The sequence below is a fragment of the Parus major genome, chromosome 4A (assembly GCF_001522545.3).
Source record: "Parus major isolate Abel chromosome 4A, Parus_major1.1, whole genome shotgun sequence".
Lineage (NCBI taxonomy): Eukaryota > Metazoa > Chordata > Aves > Passeriformes > Paridae > Parus > Parus major.
The window spans coordinates 9,892,026-9,916,610 of NC_031772.1; the positions used below are offsets into that span (position 1 = coordinate 9,892,026).

The 24,585-nt window shown below is 37.8% G+C and overlaps 1 protein-coding gene across 8 annotated transcripts in view; it reads left to right on the forward strand.

The window, feature by feature from the left end:
* The window catches only part of GRIA3 (glutamate ionotropic receptor AMPA type subunit 3), a 144,500-nt gene that overhangs the window by 42,655 nt on the left and 77,260 nt on the right, over positions 1–24,585 (forward strand). For all 8 annotated transcript variants that reach the window (XR_001521400.2, XM_015626434.3, XM_015626432.2 and 5 more), the window contains exon 4: positions 21,870–22,057. Coding sequence is in view for 7 of the 8 variants with exons in the window: in XM_015626434.3 (XP_015481920.1) it covers positions 21,870–22,057 (188 nt within the window). In the remaining variant the exon portion in view is untranslated. The remainder of the gene's footprint in view (positions 1–21,869; positions 22,058–24,585) is intronic.

A 24,585-nucleotide genomic window follows, 5' to 3' on the forward strand; every position in this document is an offset into this window, starting at 1 on the left:
TCCAGTGCTTGATAAATAGATGAGTAAAATGGAGTATCTAAATGAGTTAGTAAACCAAAGCTTCTCCTTCTATAGGGTGGCCTCAGATGCTCCAAAACAGCTTCTCAGCTGAGCAATGATGTGCACGTTCTTTTCTCGCTACTAAAAAGAGATTTCATATGCAGTTTGAATTTCTTTTGATACAGCACTATACCATGCTGGGTGAATGGTGTGTAAGAATTTAGCTTTTGTTCAAAAGCCTGTGTGCTTTTGCAGTGGTTTTCATTTGATGGTCTCAAGGAGCAATGAGAGAATGTTGGTATGTAAGGGGTTCCAGTCCCATTTTTCAGATGGAAGATTTGATGTACTGATCAGCAGGTTAACAACCTGATCTTCATCTGCTTACATGTATAGAAATACCTTTGTTGAGTTGAATGAGTTGAGTGAGCTTCAACTTAAAGGATGTGTGGAATGTTGTGCTGGAAATCAGTGGTCATGATTACTAATGGAAAGCAGTTTTCCATGCTCCTGCACAAGAACTCCCTTAAATTTTACCATGAATTTCCCTTTTCACATAGAAAAATACTTGAGCCTTTGAGGAAAGTCATAATGGATTACTTAGAAGCTTTGTATTTAAGGTAGTTACTTAAAAGATGTTTGCCATGGAGTTTATATGAATGAATCCATTGGTTATGTCTCCAATACTTTCCTTCATGACACTTGGCCAATTTAGATGTAGTTTCTTCTTTCAGGCTTCAGAGAATTTGCTGAACTAGTTTGACCACGTGCCTTTTTCTTTTTTGAAAATATCAGCTGTTTTAGTAAGCATAAAGATGACTTGAGTGCTTTGCAGAAGGAGAATAAATGTAATTGCATCCGTGACAAACCCACTCAGCTAGCAGGTGAAATGACCTCGTATTTAGGTTAAGGAGTTTTTAAAGGATTTTTCTCTCACAGAGGTAGATTTTTCTCTGGTTTCTCTTGAGACATTTAATATCACACCTTCTTTTCCTTTTTTTTTTTTTTAATTCTTGCAATTCATAGTAGGACGGCACTGTGAGCCTGCATTCCAGGAGGTATATAAGATATGGTAGTACAGTGGGATGAAAAATAGCTCCATAAAGTGATTAAGCATTAATCTCTAAAGAAAAAAAGTTAAAAGTTCCTGACATGAATTTTATATTCAGTAACAAGTAATTATTCATTTTTTCAACTCTAGATGCATAGCTTTTCCTGGCCACCTCTTTTGCTTTGATTCATGATGCAAAGAATCACTGGGAGGGAAAGGTGACCTGAGGTTTTATTCCTCAGTCTGGGCTCATCGTGTTCACAGACTGTTGCTTTGCACTTTTAAGTATTTCTGACTTACCTTGGTTGTCAGCAGCCCAAGGAAACAAATCAGCAGTCAATGATTTGCACAGCTTAGCAGCATTATTCAGGGCCCCTCTTCAGTTTGTTAAACTGAACAGAGTTGTCATCTCTTACCGCAGCAAAGTATCCCCTTAATGCTGAAGTGTTTCTCCTCAAGTACTTAGGGCCAGATTCCTCAGGCACCATTCCACCATGCAGGTGAGCTCTGGAGTCTGGATTTGCATGTAAAGTACATCTGTGCTCCTTCCAGGTGAATGGGATAGAGCCCAAGTAAGGTGCTTTTGCCAAGGCAGTATCCTAGTGAGCAGTGTGGGTTAGTGCAACAGACCTGAAAGTGAATTCTTTCATAAGCCAGAGCTGTGACTGCTGGAAACACAGCTCTGGTCTGTCCTGTGCCCCAGTACAATGACTGATGCTGAAACTGGGAGTGCTTGAGAAGCTGTGAGCATCCCAGAGCTGTGCTGCGCATACCAGCAGCAGTCTGGAAAGGTTAGCACATACAATAAGTGGTTGGTAAGTTTTCTTATGAGATTTTAAGGTGCTGTTTGCTTAGGGGATATTTTTGTCAGTGCTGATAGTAATAATTACATGCAGTGAATTGTCAGGGTTGTACACATATTAGGCATAAGAAGACTACTGTTACTTGCATAAAGTGCTAATATCTTTAAAACATTTATTTGGTTGTTTCTGAAGTTATGAGTTATTTCTCCACTCTATATTCATGTTCAAGAAGAGCAGTAATTCATTTTTGGTAACTCATATTTTGATAATCTGCCCAATTGTACTTGAGAATGGGTTACAGAGGAGCAGGACCACTCTGCACAGTGCATTGAATCCTCCTGCCCAGGGCCTAATACACATCCAAATTGCTTTCTTCAGTTGTGGCATTTTTTAATCAGTGCCTATGTGTTGTGAGCATTTAACTGAAGCTTCTTTCCCCTTTGCAAAGTAAAAGACACTTCTGCCTGTTCTATCTTAGCCTAATGAAAGGCTGTTCAGTGGAAAGCCCTTTTTCTCCTTTCCTGTTCTTGTGGCATGGCATACAAAGCACTCCAAACATAGTGGCTCTGAGCTGTTCTTAAGCTGTCTAGATCTCATAGTCATAATTAAGGGGACTTTTCCAGAGAAGAAAATGTTAGATAACGGTCATTAAATATTTTCTGGGGGTCCTTTAGAATATTTTAGACACTCTGAAGCCATTAAATAAATATGGCAAATAATGCAGACACCGTCAGAAGTCTTTTTTAGCAAAAGTGTTTCATGCTGGTCACTCTGAGGACTTAATAGTGTAATTTTTGTAGCTATATATGGCTTTGTAAATTCATACTATGATCCCGTTGGTGATATAAAAATAATAATGTAGTCTCAGAATTAGCACGGGAAAGCATTTGTTAAAACTCTTGGGTGCCTTCAATTAGAGTGGAGTAGTTGATACGGAAGTATGCGTGGTTCTAATGGATGAATGCATCAAGTAAGCTAAAATGTTGGATGGACATGTGATACAAACAATATCTTTCCTCTATTGAATTTAATTTTCAGTTATATTATATCCTGCTGAGCCATGTAAAATATTTCAAAGAATCTATAATTGTCACTCATTTTTACAAAAGGCCACAATCATATGCTACATTGATCTTAGTCAATGTGCATTAATTCATAAAAAATTTAATTTGATGAGTTTAAGTCAGAATTGCAGTATGAAATCCTTTCAGTGCAATTTATTTATTTTGCCAGCATTATGTACACATAACACCATCATAGACTGGATTCTGTCATGATCTGCCGCTAGGACTGAAGATACTGTGCGTTTCTAGATCAAAGAGTGCTATTTGCTGCAATCTTAGTTCTTACTGCCTTTTTTTTCTCTGCTTAAAAAAGGAGATATTGTGATTTAGGGAGCCAATATTAGTCTACAGTTTGTATAGTTTAGCACATCTTTTATTAGCAAGATAAGGCTTTTTTCTTCTTCAAGGGGAATGAAAAAGAAAAAAAAGAACAAAAATATGGATATGAAAAATAAAGAAGCCAGTCTTCTGACATTGTTTGGCTCAGCAAGATCAAGCCTTTCAGCTGACTACATCTGTGTCAGTAATTGCTCTGTAGATAGAATTGCCTATTGCTCAGTAGTGCTGGCATTATTGATCAGTTGGGCTTGTCCATGAACTGACAGTGATAATCTCAAATTAGATCAAGTTTTTATTAAAGGAATAAAATCAAATTATGCCTGACTGTAGACAAATAATAATGAGTTATATAAACACATAATTATTGCAGTAGCATTTTTACAGAGATTTCTTGAAAGTAAAGCCCCAGCGCCCTTTGGGTGTTTTTTCCTGCCATTTGCTACACAATTCTCTGGCCTGTGGATTTTTAATGGCTTTGTAACAGTTGCCACAAAGAGGTGGTGAGGTGGGGGTGGGAGTGGAGACCTGAACTCTTTGAAAGGGGAGGTGTTTGAGGGGGAATACAAGGATGCATAAGTTACTGCAGCCTCAAGGCAGCAGTAATTTATGCACTAACAGTTCGAGTTTCATGCTATGCTATTTTAAAAAGTCTTACAATTAACAGTCTCTGTTACCCTAGAGTTCATGGTGCTTTAAGAGATATTCCATATCATGGAGACAGTTTGAAGAAAAGCTTTTGGAACACATTAATCACAATGTTGTAGTTGTCCTGTTTCAGTAAGAAAAAAAGACTGATAAAAAAGCAGACTTATTTTCCACATCTTAACATGGATTTGGGTGCCCTGAAGCATTTTGCAGGGTTGTCACATTGCTTATTTGTCTGCTTTTTAGATATGTTGATGCAAGTGAAAATTGTGTGCATCTATATTGTTTCAGTGTAGTTATTATTGTAGTTGTCCTCTCTGGAACCACTTAGCTACACTTTTCAATGGAAACAACAAAATGGATGTGAATGGCAGACATTTAATAGTGACCCATTTGGTTTTCATGTTTTCCTTACACTCCAAATCAGAGGGGAATATAACTGCATACAGAAGTCATAACATATAAGACCAAACAATGCGTCCCTTTTGACATGACTGTATACTAATATCTCTCTATTAAAGCACCGTTTCCTTACAGGAAAGTATTCAGCTTGGCTTCTGATTTTGAATTTGGAATTTGATTATGAATTCTCAATTATATAGTAGTAATTTTCATTATTTTAACAAATTGTCTTAAAACTACACATCTGAAGGCATAAATAAAAACAGCAACTTCAAAATTTTGAAATGTAGAGAACTACACTGAGCTTTCAATAATCTAATATACTGAGTGTAAGCAGCTGTAGACCATTACAATTTAGATTTAATTTATGTAATCTCTGGGTTGACCTTCTTCAAAAACTGGCCACAGTAGGCAATATAAACACATCATTGTCTGTCTCATAGTGAATTTTAGATGCCAGCTGCATCCGCATAACATTTTATTGGGTCTCCTATGGAAATTAGGGATAAAAAGATAACGTGAACAATGATATTATTTTTTCTTAAGTTTTAAGTGCTATTCATTTAGCATAGATATCTTCTTGCTTTATGAATATTAATTTGTATTTTTCTGCAGATAGTGCATCTATGACTTTAGCAACCTCCCTTTGACTCAAAAGCTGGGTTTTGTCAAAATATTTTTAGCATTAAAACCTTTACTGCAGGAAATTTAGACTGCTACTGGATGTAACCAAGTCAGTTCAGTTGTGTAAAAATCAGCATATGCCTCAGAGCATAGCAAAAGCCATTCATTGCATTTCTTTGAAGTGAAGCTATGCAGATTTGCACAGGTGAAGATTTGACCTAATGTGTTTAAAAATAATTTCCTTATGTGTCCATTTCAAACAACAGACTTGTAACATAGAGATAAGAACTTGTACAAAACCATTCTTATAAAAGATTTAAAAATCTGCCATTTTTTGATATTCAAATGCGCTCTTTTTTCTAAATCCCAGATAGGTAATCTTTCATACTCTGCATGAATAATGGATGCTGCTTAAAATGTTTGCTTAAGAACAATGAGTTCATTGTATCAATAATGAGAAGTTCTGCTATGGACCACTTTGTAATATTTTGATTGTCATGATTTATACCACTCTTGAGGTCAGATGGTAGAACTTCACTTAATTACTGTATTTAACCTACAGTCATTACTGAAGGTGGGGAGGGAATACATTTTTACTTGGTTCTGCAATGTCTGTCACAATGGGGATTCTTGAGAACTACTTTAAACAAATAATTGCAGATTGTTACAGTGGAGGGAAACGGGGAGGCTTCAGTGGACATTTTGCTAGAAAATTGATAATTAGCTTCAGTTTTATTACTTGAGGTATGTTTATGGGAGTTACAATAAGAGGAATCACAGCCTCAGTTGTCACACAGAGACTGGAGTCTAGAAGCAATAAAAGCAGAAATTGCTGTGTCACAAGGGAAACTCGTTTTCTGTAAACTAATAAAAATGATGTTCTAATGATTTCTCTGTGATTCCTCAGGGATTTTAGGGACATATTTGTTAAAGAAACGTGAAAGCGGTTTTATTTCCCTGGTTTTGATTTTTTTAATGACTGTCCTGTGCAGAATATTCCTTGGTGCAGTGTCGTCTTCTCAAGTTACTATTTACAATCTTTTCTCATTTCCTTTCCAGGAATTTGTACTTTATTCTGTGATAGCATACCACTAGGCTCTTGAACATAAGTAAAAAATGTATATTTTCTTTCCTGCCTGAGAGAATTAAAGCTAGGAAAGAATAACTTAAAGTCAAGTGGAACCCGAGAAGGAGTGGGAAATGCTGAGTGAAACAGAAACTGCAAAATTCATTGTGGGCCAAGCTGGTAAATGTTAGTTTTTCTGCAAGAAACCTGGTCCATGCTATTTCAAGCCTAACTTTTAGTTTAATCTTTTTCCAGTTTTGAAAGTAAGCATCATTAACTTTCATTTCAAAAAACATTTTCCTTCTCTTTTTTTCAGCCTGAGTTATAATTTCAGTTTGGCCTGCATTAATTTATCATTGTGGTCCCTTTCTCTCCTAAAGGTCTGTTCTTCCAATGAATGTAATGTCAATTGAAAAAAAAAAATTCACCAGTTTTGTTACTGAATTAAAAAAGTAAAAATTGCTAATGGGAGATTTCCATAAACAGTAAGTGAAGTTGTAAGCCCACATATGTATGCAGGGTATCAAAAATTTGAGAGCTGCCACTAACCACACTTTACAGAAGAAAAGACAACAATAAATATGCTACTTTTTTTGCTGAAAAGAAACTTAACAGGACATTACTTAATAATATACCCATATTATTTAAATATTTTATCATATTATTTTGTCCAGGAGTATAATTTTACTGAGACTAGAGTTACTTACATACCTGCCTGTAGTTATTATCCACACTCTTGGTTTTATTGTATTAATAACTATTTAAAAATAAGTAAGTTAAGACCCTGTAAACATATTGTAAATGTGTTCCTGTATTAAATTTGGTCAAAAGCAAATCAGGTACTTAGTTATGATTTTTAATTCATTAAATTATGGAATTATTGCCCTTCTGCATAATATAAAATTATTTTAAACTCTTTTATAATTTCTAGATAGTTATGAATGAATCCTAAATAAAAAGCATGAAATTATCATTAATGCATTTTGTTACAACAAATATAGCAAGTTTTGGTTACAGTTGTTCAGGTGCAGAGCAAACTTTCCCACATTTTTTTTATTTTCTGCTCTCTGTGGTTCTGTTCCCATGATGTTTCCATACTGTTGTATAGTGATGATAGTGCATTATCTTTGCTGGTGTCTTATTGGTGTGAATGAGAGATGCTTTTCCTTTGCCCCCAGTGTTAGTTTGTATTTTTGTTAAAAATTATTGTCAGTAATTTGCCAGAATCATGTCTATTTGTAAGGACCAAGTAAAGAGGCGTGGGTGCAGGGTGTAGGTTCTAGCCAGACATAACCATCACCAGACCAGTTGTTAAGTTTGCTTGTTGTCATATTTCTTGCCTGTTACTTTCCAGACAAGCAGCCTAAGTTATGTTATTTTTGTCTCGCCTCATACAGAGGATGAATGGTTCTTGTGGTAGCACAGGAGTCAAATGAAACCATGGTACAAAGTTGCATCCTCTAGTGGTGAGATGCAACCACTAGAGTTTTGCAGATGGAGTAGATCACTTAGACAAAATGGAGTGTTAAGATTCTTATCTCTTAGTCCTGGTGGCATGTAGTGTTCCTTCTCACACTAGCCCTTACAAATACTAGGATGAAACTCCTGTTAAAACTGAGATGTTTTCCTTCATTGTATGCAGTTTTCAAAGCAAAAACCCTAAGTAATAGGAAAGAGACCCCAGAATCCATTAAACTACATAACAAAAAATTGCCCTGCCAGGAAAGCAAGCTTGTTTTGTATTCCTTGTGGAGAATAGAGAAGTTCATGTCTCTACCATCATCTGTGGCTCTGATCATAAGGATTGCTGCACACTATTGTGTTGTAGCTGCCAGTTCTACCACGGTGTTATAAGACAGCCCCTTCCAGGCCTCTGGTCTTTTTAGATAAGTCAAACTGCAAGGTAATCCTTTTTTCTTCTGCAGTTCATAGAAATATGTAGTTTAAAAGGCAAGTCTATGTACATTGGGATCTTGTTTTCTAACGGTGCCTGGAAGAGACTTTATGCATGAACTGTGCTTGTTTCACTAATTGGATTGTTGCATTCAGCTGCTGTGAGTTGCTTTGACAATACACAGTGGAGCCTCTGCATTTTGTGAGCAAGAGTACAATGATGGTGCATCAGTTTTACCACAACTGTAGCTGCTTTAAAACCATCACATTTGCTGACCATTCAATAAAGGTCATTCTCTTTGTGACAGAACAAGCCAGCCAGAAAAGAATTACATGGCTTCTGGCCAAAAAAAAAAAAAAAAAAGGCACCATAGAAATATTTTATCTTTAAAGATGTCTCCCTTTTTATTTTATTTTTTTCTTGGGATTCTATCCAAAGAAATGAAGTGTATTATTCAGGCGGCTTTTGGGAGAAAGAATATTTGAAACAGACTTTTAGCAATACATCACTGAGGTCAATATGTGTATGTCAGATACAGGTATTGGAGTTTTGTTTACTACGCAGTGTAGAGGGATGTAGTCTGATCCATCAAAGTAAGGAGAAGCTGCCTTCCACCACATTCCAGCTGAGTGTGGAACAAGTGCTTTAATGCAGTCTGAGTGCTGCTACCTCAGAGTCTTCGTCTCCCAGATTTCTTTGTGCTGGTAATGTTATTCTGGAACACTTGGGAGAAAAGGCACAATTTCGGTCTTCAAATGCCAAGTGAAAATTTAAGTCATTCTTTCAAAGACAACTGCTGGTACAGAACCTCCCTGAGTATTTCAAAGCAATCCCATAGCACTGAAGTGTTAAAGGTGGATCCAGATGTGTTTGGAAATCATACTCAATGTTGTTGCTCTGAGAAACTTTGTGAAGGACACAGGAACTGAAGCTTCTGTAGGGATTGAAATCTTGCTCAAATTGTCAGGAGTGTATTTTATTTAAGAGGAAAATCATTGAAGAAAATACAAATATTAGGAAGGAAGAGCTTTCCTATGCCACACTAGATGTGCAGCTGCATTCACTATTCTTAGAGGAATCAGTGGGAAGTATCCAGTATGTTAGACTTTTCCATACTGCTTGAATATCATGTGAGTTGACAGTGAATTTATCTCTGGAACTTTCTGAAATGTGATAATTTGGATTCAAATTTACCCTTCCTCCCTTCTTTGGCCAGTATATTTTAAATATTTTAAATCTGGAATGGCAAAGGGTCTTCCCTGTCATTCAGGTTGAGATGCTTAGATCTAAACTGAGTATTTTTGTGAACTCTTTCTGGAATAATACACACCAATCTCTTTGGAAATATGACTGGAATAATTGCAAATGATCTCTAAATTCTCACAAAAACTCCACGTGGCTTTATCTGAAGCAGATTTAGGCTAGTATTAATTGTCAATGTTCTAAAACTCTTGGCAGGGAATGGGCAAGATCTAGAACTGTCATGGGGTAGCTTTACCTTTAAGGTTTAAAACCACGACAAGAACATACACAATTTTGCTCTCTTCCTGCTTCACTCCCAAGGTGTTACAGTTCCAGGATGTAAGAGGGAGAATAAAATAATATATGTGGAAAATGAAATGAGATTATTATGTGGAAGGCTGAGGAATTAGAAAATCAAGTTATTTCTCTTCTGCCATTCAGAATAGATAATGTGATAAATCCACTCATCTCAAGAGTCCTGTGTTCAAAGGACATTTGGGAGTGTGCTTAGGATAGGCTGAAGGTCTGACGTGGTTTATCCCAGAGTACCTGGACCACTAATGTAACAAAATCAATGGAGGTGTAGAATGGATGTGCTTCACTGCATGCCTGTAGGACCATGGTCTCAGCCCTCTGGATTACACAATGCCTTTATTTTGAATCATCCCTCTGTTCCACATCATCCAAAGTGACAGAGGTAAATCACAATGGGGAAGTGAACTGAGTAGAAGCCATGAAGTGTAGCAGAGGAGGACAACATTGCTCTTTCTGAAAGATAGGAGTGAAGACAACAAGACTTTGGTTACAGGAGAGACAAAAGGCATATCCAAAGAATGAGGCAAGAGATGCAAAGCCTAGACCTTTTAAAACAGGGACAAAACTTTTGCTTCATTAAAAAGAATAAAAAGAAAAGAAATCAATGAAATGATGGGGCATGCTCCAAACAGTGAGCAAGAATATCTGGCACAGGGAGCTGAGACCTTAGTAGGAGCTGTTAAATATAGCAGTACAGCTGGAATGTGATTCTAGATCTCATTTACACTATTTTACATATCACAGTCATAATCCAGTGTTTAAAGAATATGCTATGTAAATGTTTGTGCTTTTATTGCACTTTATTTTTTTCAGAAACGATAATATAACTTCTTGCTATAAAAAGAAAGATGTTGGCTTGATATTTCACTGCAGGGAGAGTGTTGGACAGTATTGAGTACAATCGGGGGGGCCAGCTCCCTGGAGTTAGCTCAGGCATCATATTTTGAGCCTAGAACATCTGTATATTAATAATTAGTAAAATTAGATGGAAATTTCTTATTGAAGTCAACTCCATTTGCTTGCAGGTGTGACCGACCTGGTTTTAACTTATATTTCATACCTGCACAGAGGTAACTACAGTAGCAGGAAGTGCCACTTAGTTTACTTGGGGGTAAAAAATAGAATAGATAAGAAGTGTCACCCAGTTGCAGGAGGGCAGTGATGGAATGAGAGCCTTTTTGTTTAAAGTGTTGATTTGCACAAAACACAACTTTTCCACTCTTCGTACCAGGGACCTCCATTGTTCTGTGAGATCTTGCTTTCTTGGGTGACTAGAGTAATGGTAAACTGGGAGATGAGAACTATCAGTGCTTGGACCTCTAGCTGTGTATGCTAGTTACTGTATATTTTTTCCTTCAGAAGAGATAATGCTAAAGTTCTTGTGTATTTTAGTTTGCTAACCATGCAATCAGATTTGTGAGGCTTTCTATTCATGGAAGAATAGTCATGCATCAGTATAAAATCAAAGCAAATGGAATAAAAGAATTATTTTGTTTCACTGAATATCAGATTGAATATTCAAATGACATTTAAGTATTTTAAATAATAATAAATACATGGCATCATAATTGTGTGTAAAGCCCAGCATAATTGGAGTACTGAGCCTGTCTGGTCTCAAGGATGTATTTGCTACAGCTGCCTAATTTTACAAAGCAATTCTGAGAAAACATTAAGGAAATTAAGTTTGTACCTATGAAAATAGGGAGTGTGTGGTTTATATGCAACCCCTTCCTTGTAATAGTTAATCTACTGCTCTGCAGCCTTGGAGGGGAATTTTCTATCTTCCTTTTCTTCTTCAATCTAACAATTGATAGTTTGTCTCAGATCCCATGTAAATCCCATTTAGTCAGACAGTCCTTATCTGTGCACTTGTTGAACATGTTAGAGTGAAATGACTAATTAGCAGCATATTCTGTAGAGAATTCTGTGCCACTTTTTAAGCAGGCCACAGAGTACGTATCCTGAGATGCAGATATCCTATTTTGGTAAGTGATTTCCAAAGGCACACAGGACAGGTCTTTCAGAGGTATTTAGGGTTTCAACACACAGAGAATGACATTGTGAAAAGCAGCAATGAGAGCTATGTGTGCCTGTCATTGAAGGCAGTGGAATGCAGATTCCTCACCTGCTGAGGTTCTTCAGCATCTGCATCTTAATTGCCTCTGAAAAACTGCTCCCACCATCCTACCCAAGTCACTTTTGGAAATGAAAGACAGGTATCTGTGAAAATGTTAACCTCTGCTGTACTGTGAAGTAAGCCCATTTCTGAAAGAATCATAGGTAAAAGTATTACTTCTTTCAAATTCTCTGGTTATTGCCATTTCTAGATCATTTAACAGAATCTTTACTATTTACCATGAACGTGTGCAAGAACAAGACTGTTTTTCTACATTTATTTATAATATAAAACTAAGAAACACAGTTTTACATGTTCAGTGATTTTACTGTAGTGTCATGGATAGAGATCTATCTGTAGTTCAGCAGCAGTTAACAAAGATCTAGAGGACATGAATTCATGAAGAATGCATAACCTTTTGCTGATACTGTTCCATGTTCATGGTGATCCAGCCGTGTACACTTCCATTATGCTAATTTTTGGACAGATTTTGAGGGCATGTGAGTGTCTGTCAAAAGGTTCTTTATATGCAGGACCAGGTTTTGCCCAAGGTGATCGTAAGGTAAGGTTGAGCTTCTGCTGAAGTTGCCTTTGAAGTCATATAGGTTACTGGAGGCAAATTTCTCTGTGAAGCCTGTCATACTGGTATTTCCAATTGTCAATTATCAGAGCAGTAAATTAGAAAAATTCCGCCCATGCCTAAGCAACGTTACCTTTTTTTCTTATTTTTTGTAAGTATCTTGTGCTGTAGAAAAGTCTGGATCTGAAGCCCAGACCTTGCTTATTCGTGAACCCAACTCCAAGAATGCCTCTTTGCTTCCTTCCTCAACTGAGCACATGGAAACTTGAGAGCAATGAAGCCAGAGCTAAATGTTTGAATCACATCCTTGTCTCTGTTTAGTAAATCTTTATGCTGAAATGTTTGCATATTTTTGTATAATCCAGCCTAATGTTTCATGTGAGCTGCCTTCCTGAACTAAATCAGGAACAGCATGTGCCTTAACTGACCAGAGATCTGACACTCATCTGGAGTTTCTTCCCCCATCTGAACTTACCAACCCCTGTATTTAGAAGGTGCAAAATAAAATACAGCTGGCAAAAAATAGTCTCTGTGTTAGGAGAGAAGGGATATCAGAGGCTAAATTTCTGATTTTTGGTGCAGTGGAAAAGACTTCTAATAACCAAATGGTGTTACGAGGTTGAATAATAAAAGCAAGACATTGTTTCCCCTTTAGTTTCTTTCGTGAATAGCAGATAAAGCCAAAGGGATTTCCTGACTGGCAGCCAGTGGGAAGTCTCTAATCTGCAGGTTACATGAGCCTGTTGTGTGTCACCACCCTGCAGAATAAACCAGGTTATGTTTGAGACACAGAGCAATATGCTGCAAGAAGGAAGGGAGTTGGGTCATTGATACAGAGCACTGAGCCAGTCCATCCTCATTCTGCCACCTCATCTGTCTGAAGTGTTCTGAAAGGTAACTTGTTACCCCCAAGCTTTGTGCTTGGGTGTTGCCTATTGATGCCACGTGAATTCTCCAGTAACTTTGTAAATTGCCATCTTGTGGCATCACTGCAGGAGGAATCAGTATAAAGCAGATTAGATCGTACATTTGGCACTCTGGTCAATGCAGATGAACAATGTTTGTATGTTCAAGCTCACTTCAGACCAAATCTGTATTACCAAGTAGTTAGGGGCTATACAGACCAGTTTAGAATTGATACGAGGCCTTGTAATTAACAAATACCTCATTGTTATGAAGAGAAATGTACTGAAAAACTATAGGAAATAGTGATATATAAAAGCTCCATATTGCCAGCTATTATCAAAAATGAGGCAGAAATAGCCAGCTGAGTGACAAAAACTAAACACATGTGCAGACTGTGAATATGGATCCATAAATTATCATTTATATTACCATAAAAACTCATTTAAATTTCAGAATATGTTTAAGCTCGGTAGTCACCCTTTGATTGCTTGCACCTTTTTTTTTTTTTTTTTTTTGTGTGTGTGTGTTCAAAATAAATAAAAGGAAATTAACTTATGGGTTGAGATATGAGACACATTCCAGCTGCAAGGGCAAATAAAATGCTGGCTACTAAAAGGTGAGATGTTGATGAAGACAGACTTTGAAAGGCTGATAGCATCTGTTAATGAAAATTCTCAGAGGCATAAGATCTGTTTGCTCAGGTAGCTTGAAAGCTAAAAGTGTAGATAAATAGATTAGATAGATTAGGAAGTAGAATAAGTATTCTTCTAACATGACTGACTGAAGGCCAGATACAATAATTTTACTATGTCTGAGGACAATTCAACTAGCATTATTTTTTCCAAAGACATTCATCTGAGGTGAATCCAGGGGTTTTTTTGTGACGAATATGTATTTCAATTCACAGTCTGATTACCATAATCTCCTGTGATTGTTTCTCCAAAGGAACAGTATTTATCACTTTGTAGACTCAGCAGTTCCAAACATGTTTTTAAGAGAAGGCAGACAGTGATACTCTTGCACGCACATGCTAAAAACCCTAATGCAGGGTGAAAAAGAATTAACTTGTGTTACCAATATTTTTGAGTTTAAAGCACAATTTGAAATTATGTTTTTTACTCTTTGAATATATGAAGCCAAATTTTAGGTATTTTCAAAATCCTCTGCTGTTGATAAGTGAGTAAGTTTCCTTTTTCCAGAACATCTACTGCCTTTAACAGAATAAAGGCAGTGTTTCTCTCTTTTGGCTAAGAAAAGTTATTTAAGTTTAAAAAAAATTAATTTTTATTTCCTTTTTCAAATGATAATTCCACACAATACTTTCGTTTTTAACTCTATTTGTAATTTTATCATAATTATGCATCTTTACTTTGAATAATAAATAATAGTTTCCATCAGTATCCCAGCTCACTGGTGGCTGGTAGCTATTCAGCTTGCTCTAGTAAATAAGAGAAAAGTGTGTACTGAAATGTCATATAGATGGAATATGGCTTTACATGGGATGTAAAGACAGATTGTCTTTTCTAGACTGATAATTGTTAACTCTGTGATTCCTAATTATAATCTTCTTTTCTGGGATAAATATGTAAACACAATTAGATATGTACATTTAACATAGAGTAAATTAGCCTCATCAGTTCAGTGTTAGTCAACACATTGGGATTTTTGTTCTGGTTTAGTTATTCAATAGCAGGTGGAGGTTGTGAGTGATACCTGGTGATGATGCTTGACACAACTTTGTTCTTTTTTGTATTTTCTTCCATTGATTTCCATGCATATTTCAAACACGAAAAAACTGTACAGCAACTCTCTCTCCATGACTAGAAAGAGAGTGTAAGAGACTGTCATCCAAACGTGCCTGAAGTTAAGGGCAGATGAAGTCCCCTTAGACGTCATAATGGTCACGTCTGATGTCTGGAGGATTATGGCTGAGATACTTTCTATCCATGGTGACTAGATCTGTTTTTTTCAATAACCTATGCACAGGGCAATGAAACAAACAAACAAAATCCATCTCTGGTGGGTCTGAAGGAAATTGTTAGTAATAGCTGTGTATCTTGATTTTTTCTATTTTTACACAAAGAAAATTCTATTCTGGTTATATCATTCAAATGCTTTTCAGCTGGAGGCTGGTCTGTTGCAAGCAGCAAGGCTTCTTGCTTACTCCATGCCAGAGGCAGTAAGTGAGGCTGCAAAAACATGGTTGTGAGCTAGAAGAGCTCAAAGGTGAAGAAGACAAGGGAAAGCCTCTACAGAAAGCTGCACCTTGGCAAGGCTGTGATATTGTTCTAAAGGTGTTAGCTTCCTGATACCAGTAGGATGCAGGATACTCAGCGAATGGTTTATTCTGGATTTGCTGATGACAGTGGAGCATGTGCTTGCTGGAGAATTCAGGGCACTCAGGGAAATTTGTGTTAGTGATACATATCAGAGGAATTTAACTCGGTAAATTCATATCTCACGTCATATGTAACAGTACCATGCTTATTGCGTAGTTTTAGTGTTTGGGTTCTGCTGGACAGACAAAACCCCGGACTCTGTAGAGCTTACCTGGTGAAATATCTGTACTTAGGCATTTTAATTATTTTTTTGTTATTCAGATATTCTAAAGCTTGGAAGTTAATTAATTTTAGTGCTAATGTAGTTTTACAATTTTTCTATTTACATGTAAAATTTTTCTCTTTGGGACAGTTCTGCACTACTCCTAGGCCCATGTCTCCTAGATCTCAGCACTGTCTGGTGACAGAGTGCCCTCACAACATCAGTATCAGTTTCATCAGCATCAGTAGATAGAGGATATCCTACAGCCCATATCATTAGACAACACAATGCTGTCCACCTTCTGTCACGTCTCAAAATTCATTATTCCTTTTTCAGATTTTCAGTGTTAATTCTACCTTCTCTACATCATTATTTACCTGTTATATTTTCCTCAAGTGGAATCTACTCTGGTTTTGATGTGGTTCCATCTTGTCTGTTCTGCTACCAATCTGTATCCAGAAGCTGTTCACTCAATTATTATTCCTTTGAAAATTATTTAAATAAAGATTTGCATAGCAAGGCTAAAACTAGAACACAGCTCTTTTGATAAGCTTTGGATCATTTCTTTACACTGAGGTATCCCTATCTGTCTTACACCAGCAGATTTGCCCACAACATTGTGAAGGTCATATGCTTATGGCATCTTTTTGTCTTGTCCTTGGTTATTGAACTCTTTGATCCCTTACTACATTGCTCTCATTTTACACTGGCACAGCTTCATTCAAAAACAACGTAGTTGCACTGACCTAAAACTTGAGTAAAATGAGAGGTGAGTTAGATGCACAGTCATTATAAAAGAATAGGTCAAGGTGAAATGGATTCAGGAAGAACCATTTAGGGTGGAAAAAAGGTATTTTACTTGGATTCAGCAGCTCTGAATTTCTGCAGCTTTAGCTGTATCCCATCCCTAACAAATATGAACCAGATGGTTCCTGTAAATTCTCCTTTAGAGCCAGGCAAGTTCACATTCACTCAACCAAGCTGTCATACCTATTTGTGTATATTTCTCTGTTTATGGATGACAAGCTGCAGTACTGTAGTGTATGTACAGGGGAAAGTAGAGGTTTACAGAACAGAAAAAACAGAAATTAAAAGAAAAGAAAATCATTAGTATGTGTTTGCTAATTGGTCTAGAAGGTTGTCTGCTACCAGAGTAGTGGAGTGTAACACTTCACGTGTTGGTTACCAGCTAGAAGTGATCAGGTCAAAACTTACTCTATTTTATTTAATAATTTAAACGTAACTGTGTTAGACTGAAGGAGAATTCCAGGGTACTCATCATTTCCTGAATTGCTTCCTGGTGACCTGTTTAGTAGCTTGTTCCTTGCTCCTTCCCCTACTTAGGAAGTTGTTGAGCAGACCTGGGTTATGAGAAGCATACTTGCTCCACAGACATATTGGGATTTTGGATGACGGGGAATTTGGGGGTTGGCTAGTTGTTTTTTCACTCATGCCTAATATGTTGATCTGTTTGCTTTCAAATTAGTGTTAGGTTCAATGCCAAACACACAGAATATCCAAGTACATCTCAACTTACTGACCTCTGGTACACTTGAAGTGTACGCTGGCGTCATAGAAATTGTACTTGTAATGGGGAATCACTTGCCTGGATGATCTCCTTTTTGGTGAGTTCATTGTGCCCTTGACAAACACAGCTCAACACTCAAATCCCTGAAGTTCAGTCATGGGCCACAAGTGTAGATCTCTGTATCATGTCCCAGATACATAGTTCAAAACACAAGTATCTAGATCAGAGTCTATGTTCATTCAGGTGGCACGAGTGTGCTGCATGTCAGGAAAATACATCCCTCATAGATTGTTGATACTCAGCAAGGCAAAAGAAGGAGCAAGTGCTCTTTTCTGTAGGAAGTTAAAGGTCCAAGGTCTTAGCAAGAGCATTCAGGAAAAGAGATTTACATAAGTGGTAACATTTTTCAGTTAGTACTTTGCTGCCAACTGCAAGGACTCATGTGATACTACAGATGTTCCAGTGTGATCGTTTAGTCATGTCACATTAATGATTGCTGTTACTTAAACAAGAGTAAGTTCAGTGATGTAGCACATAGAATTTTATATGGCTGAGCAAACTGCTGACATGAATTTTGCCTATGTGGATGTCAGAGAAGTTCTGTGAGCTTTTAGAGATGCAAAAGAGTGAAATGTCCTCTTCATTTGTGTGAGTAGAGTCAGTGTAAGAGTATCAAATGATCGGAAAGACTGAGGCACAGACTTTACTTCCCTGGCAGAGGTAGGAAGATACTGGCTGAATTTGTTTCTTAGTCCAGCTTCAGGGAGGACTGACCAGAATGTAATTCTGTCTGCATTGCTTAAAATACAAAGATAGCATTGCAAAGAATAAGATTTTTGCTGCTTTACAAGAAATTTATATTGAATGTTTTCTTTCTTTGCAAGCTCCAGTCCGCAAAACTCAAAATACTTGCTTCAGCTCACTGAGAGGCAAGCTGAGCACTTTTTGTTCTAGTTCTATTAATGTATTTACCTTCAGCCCAATCATTTTGCAGGCTATTTAAATGAATGCTAGCTCTTTGAATTCATCAGTATTTGAAGAATAAGCCAGATAATGGCATATTTGAATGTTGAGGCCAGGATCTTCTTAGCCTTTAGCACTGCAAATCAGATTGACTTGTGAGATTGCACTCAAAGATGACAGGAGAAACCTGTGTGTTAGATGATGTTGCAAGTATGGCCACAGCCATCATGTGACCAGACTATTTTTAAATATGTAGTGCCAACTTGTTAATAACAGTGCAGAGAAGGGATGTGGTGCCTTCGGATGAACTAACCACAGAAACAGTACTTCCAGAAAAATGCTTGCCTTTTGTACAACTACTTTTACACATACAAAGTATGACTAAAAAAAGGTTGAAAGATCAGACTGGGGTCTAAATAATTTTTTCTTGTGCTCTCTATTGGTGGTAATGACTACAGAATGAGCAGCCACTGAAATTTAGTGATGATAAAATTTCAGGATTTCAAGACAATCTCATTGCTATCATCTTCTAGGAAGCTGACAGTTTTTCTTGCCTTAACTAATATTTTTTGTCTGTCTTGATGGATGTAGTATGAACTGGCAACACTATTGATGAAAGCCCTTCCTGAACTTCTCTACAGACCTGTGGTGAATTATCAATTCTTTATTCTTTTGGAGTGAATGTGATGTACACCAGACAAAGACTTTGGACCAGAGATAGTTGCCATGGCTGGCTGTTGCCTTATCCTTTAGGGGAAACAAGATGAGAGGTACCTGTAGGAGTTCTGCACCTCCAGGGTGCTCAGGGGTGAGCATTTCTTGAGGAGCTTTCATAGGTGTGTGTCCTGAGGGCAGGATGTGGAAAAGCGCCATGTGCAGGCCTGGTCACTGACAGTGCCCACAACACAGGAAATTATTTCCCTGTCCATTACCCAGCCAGTACTCCCAAAATGGCACAAGCTTGCATTGTTATGCTAAAGAGAAAGAAAAGTTCACATTTCAAGATAAAACTGTCCTTTTAGTTAAACAATGATTCTGCTTATGTAACAGCTCTTTAATGGTGAAGTACAGCTGGAGCCTGGAATGTTGTTTACAGAAATACCATGCAATGGGTAACAATGTAAAATGCAGTAAACGGCGCTGAAGGCATGAGACGTGGGGAGAGGATGCAGGTGCTGCCTTCCTGGGAGCAGGAGGTTTGAACAAAGCTTTAGTAAACCAGGAGAATGGGCTCTGTAAAGGTCATCAAAGGACTGGTGTCCAACAAGTCTAACAGCTGGGGGAAATGGTTCTTCTCAAAGCAAGAATGGGAGAGGGCCCAAGAGAGAGGAGCTGGCACAGCACAGATGGTGCCCATAGGAAGGATTTCAAGAACTTGAAAGGGTAGAGGAGGCTGTGATTGTAAAGATTTTATGTGATAAGGAGAAACAGGAGTCAGAGAAGACAGAAATGACAAAGCTCTGATACTTTTTGGTCTTGGTTTATTGTAATTGTATCTTCATGCATAGGAGAAAGGCTGCTGAGTAATCTTGCTCTTCTCTTTCTTGAAATGGTAACCATTGACTAATGCACATGCATACAAAAATACACATATTCTCACACCCACACAAACATGCAATTGCACAAAATTAGGAAATTTCCCCAACTTTCTTCTGAGATGTTCAAGATTTGACAAAGCAAATTCTGACTCAGTGTTAGCTGAAACTGGGAGCATGCCTGTCAACCAATGGCATCTTCACTCCAGCATATTCATTTTCCTTCTTTCCTTGAGATAGTTTGCAAGCTTTGTATGTGTCATTAGCAAAAAACACAGCTACAGATACATTTGAAGTTTTTCATAATATTTTGAACTAATTTGTTCAATCTGAAGTAAAAAATCCTGGACTTATGGACTTGTTGTTTACAGCAAGCTAAAGGTTCATACTTAGATGTTATATGAATGATGAAACAAAGGTGTAAATATTTTATTACTGAGTGGAAACAAGTCTTTTCAAAAGCACATCTTTGTACACAAAGCATTTGTAAATCCACATTAGTGGTATTTATGTTTCCACATAAAAATTCCTCGTTTGCAGCCAACAAAGTATCTTAGGCTTAGATCTTCCTGCTACATGTAATGCAATCACAATGCTGTCACAGACATCACAACCATTTTTGTAAAATATGATGTTAAGGAAAACTGAGTTCATTGTATTATACATATGTAAATGCCTCTCTTTCAGTAGTCTCAGAGGAAAGAAGATGCCAGAAAGAATTCTCAACCATTGTACATATTAATTGTCACCACCTTTCATGGGATAGTAAAGTGCATTCATACAAAGAAAAGCATTGAGAACCAAGGAGGCTGCACAGGGAAAGTGAGGGCATTTGAGTGAGACCTAAGGAAGTCACGCGGTAAATTATGATAATCTAATTGTAATCCAGAAAATCATTCTTCCCTTGTTTGTGCCTGTAATGAGGTAATGGTGCAGCTCCTCTGGCTTCAGACAGCCACTACAGATTTACAGCAGACTGTGGATGATCAGGCTGCAGCACAAGTTCTTTGTTAATGTTGTACCTCTACAAGGATGTCTGAGTTCAGAATAGCTGTTGGTGTAATTTGCAGCAGTGAACATGTTGTTCCTCTGTAGCTCAAACTCCTTTCAGTTTCAGAGAACTGGTTATCACAGAGCATGGTTAATTGGTTGTTGATCCTGTATGTTTATGTGGTTGTGTGTAAGCTTTTCGAATCTGGCTGTGGATAAGAAATCCATAGTATGACTAAATAATTAGTATGACTAAATAAATTATCTGGACAGAAACAGCACTCACATGGATATGCTTCAGTACAATAAAACTCTACTGAAAGCCACTAGGTGTGCTTGAAGTAGATGACCTCTGTCTTTGATTGGCATCTGCCCAGAATTGAAACAATTCAAGCTATCCAAAAAATTAAATTTCCTGAATTAAAACAGGTTCCCAGCTACATACTAAAATAAAGGGATGCAATTCAATATCTGATAATTCCTACATAAGCATGACTTGACAGAGATTCTGTCTTTAGTTCAACCACTTTTCTCTTAGGGATTTGACTTAGCCTTTTGCTGAGGTACAGCTGTTCATGAGAAATTGAAATGCTGCTTGCCTCTGTATTTCCCATTGTGTAGTCCTTCGTTGTTCTGTGCGGCTTCTCTCCTATGTTGAGGATGCTAAATGAGTTGGTTTTACCTTAATGAACATATAGAAAGTGTGGTTAATGCTGCTAGACTCCATATTTAAAAACATTTTTTGAAATCAAAGTATCAGTAAAGTACTCTCTTGTGGTTGTGGCTCCAATGACCAGTACAATGACTTAATTGACATTCTTGTGCAGTGCTTGGATCCCTGCCAGTTAATGACCCATTGCTGCAGTCTGCACAGGCAAATCACCCCTTTTGTCCCTCTCCTCAGGCTGATGGACTTCTGCCCAAGGAATGGCTGCATGCTCCTATTCTCAGCTGGCGTAGACCCCAGCATGACCATAAACATCCCTGAGAGGATTGTAATATGGTATATTGGACAGATTCTGATATGCCTTGCAGTAATATACCGCCAAGACGTCCTGCTGAAGTCAGTGACTTTGCCAATGGCATAGCTGAAAGAAGAAGCTGGTCCCTACGCTGTTGCTTTCTCAAGCAGTGAAGCACTTGCGGGCTCTCAGTGAGTCTGTGTCTCTTTAGATGATGCAAGTTTTTGTGAGCCCTTTGTCAAACATTCAAAATAGTTTTTATTTTTGTTCTGCTTTTAAATTGTTTTATTGTCTCTTCCCCCACAGGATTTTCCATTCTTCAGGCAATTATGGAAGCTGCAGTACAGAACAACTGGCAAGTGACAGCCAGATCTGTAGGAAGCATAAAAGATGTTCAAGAGTTCAGAAGAATTATAGAGGAGATGGACAGACGGCAAGAAAAAAGATACTTAATTGACTGTGAAGTAGACAGAATCAACACCATTTTGGAACAGGTATCTGCTTTTCAGAAATTGTGATCTCTCTGTGACAGATATCATTAATATTTCCAGAAGTGCTTATTTCTAGAGGTTATTAAGTATCCTTTGAGATGTCCCAACAACTGGCCAGTTACCTAGTAAAATTAAAATGTCACAATGATGTTCATAGTTGGTGGCAGCACTTAGATGTAACCTACCAGGAAACGTCTTTGTGATATTTTTTCCCAAATGTTAATAATGAATTATTTTTAAGTAGGTAAGGAACCTAAAACTTCAGCTGCCAGAGTAACATTACTGGAATCAAGGCTGCTTGTAAGGATTGCAAGACAGGTGCAGTTTTTTAAGTGGAACATGAAACAAGAAATAAAGAGCCAGTGAAGTATCACAGAATCACCTTAAAGAATTCCCAGAAGGAAACCCTGCTAATGAAAAATTCAGCTGGTAGTCCAAACAATTCATTTGTACATTTTGGTACATGAAGCCCTCCCCTCTGCACAGCCAGTGCTGTTGACAGGTTTAAATTGTGGGTGAAGGGGTCTAGGCACCTTTGTTGGAGAAGATGCATTTGGAGTGACTGTTTTGCTCTTGCCTGGCTTTCCCAGTGTTTGCTTCACCCCAGAGGAATGGCCATACCCTGTGGCCATCCCAGGGTGCTTCTCATTATGCCTATGTCACTGGCTGTGCTGTGCAATGTGCTTCAAGAGGTGTAGTAACAGATACAAATTGTGGGAAGCAGACACAGGGCAGTTCCCTGCTGCCTGGGCTCACAGTAAAGCTGGTGCTGGTGTGGCACCAAATCCATGCTGCTTGGTTATTCAGAGGTATGAGAGAATTCAGATGCATTAAGACAGAAGAACCTTCTGATTGCTGCCACTTTGTAAATTTAACTGTGGGTTCATAGTATGGAATAGATGAAGAGTAGCATTTGAATTTCATGAAGCATTAGAATATTTCTTAATTATAAACTACCAACAAACTGACCTCACTGCCATAAACCCTGGGAAACATTAAAAATATATTCACTGTCTTCCTTCTCAAAATATTCAGTTCCTGTCAAACCTTGAGGTGTATCACTGAGGGTCTATCTGTGGGGACAGCCAGGTGCTATAGCTGCTACTTACAGAGCAAGGAAAGAGGTGTTCAAGAGAACAGGGCACAAGCCATGCTGGTCCCTAACTCTGACAACTGGTGTGGTTGTGATGCTAATGCACAGCATTGCATTTTACGATGTATTTTTAGGCAATATGTTGAGTGCTCTCTTTAGGGAAATTCATACTGAAAAGTGTAAGAAACTTCTTTTTTTTTCTTTTTTTTTCCTTTCATTTGCTCATGTTCTTGGAAAAGATGCAAAACACCATACCTACCCACAGCCCACTCTTCTGAAAATGCTGCAGGAGAGCACTCCTGAGCCAAGCTTAAAGAGCTCTTTGGGCCCACTCTCAGCTGAGAAGCAGGCCTTTTGTTTGATCTGACTTCATTTACATTTGTTCTCATTTTTAGTTCTATTGTCCAAGAGAAAAAAAAGTCAAACTATTTCAGTGCCTAAAAGGGAAACTGAATACCAAGCAAAGCATATACCAAAAAAAAGGGCAACTCTTTTCTTCTGCTACTATTCTAAATTCAACCCTAGTGAAGTTTAAATTTTATTAAATGTACTATTCGGTCTTCTGTCAATGTGAATAGCATTGTTAAATAAAAATTTTCTACTGGGGCCTCCAGGATTCCCCAAACCCTACAGTACATGCTGGTGCCCCTGACGCTAAAAATATCTTCTGTCAACAATTTCCAGAGGTTTTTTAACTGGCTACTGAAAAGCAATGACTTAAATTTCTGCAGGGAAGGTCAGTAATGGTGAATGGACCCTAGGTTAATAGCTGAACAATCATTGTAGACTTTTCCTTCCATCTCCTCTGCTTACCCTGTTATCTTCTCATAAATTAGTTAAAATTTTTCACAAACATGTGTCATATTTAAATCCATCCATCCAGTTTGCTTAAGGAAATGAAGAGCTGTCCTTTTTTTAGCCAAGTATGTTCGCTGATAGCATATTATTGAGGGGAGAGATAAGTCTGAATTTGCATATTTCAAATCTAGCATTTTATTGCAGTTTGAAAAGTCAATTCAGTGCTATGTGTGGAGTCTAGGAAGGCTGCTCAGCTGAGAAGCAGTAACATCTGAGCCTGTTGTCACTTGCTGATGCACATTTGCAGATGGGTTTGTTTTTCCCAGTGAGAACAAAAGGAAGTCAAGACACTACCTGTCTGAGCTGCTGTGTCAGAGTACTGATGGACAAACTGTGTCCCACAGAGGGCTAATATAGGCTGCCTCAATTCAGCTGCCTCTCCATCCCTCTCACTTTTTTGGCCTTCTAGGAGCAGAACTCCAAAGGTCAACCCTCCCATCAGCTTCTGGGAGTGATGCTTCCCTCCAGAGAGGGGGTTTATATGGTTACTGTGTGGCACCTACTTTTTCATTCTCTGAGTCAGCAGCAGTATTTGCCAGTGACCCTGGATTTCAGAGGCTTAAATAGAACTTATTCAAGA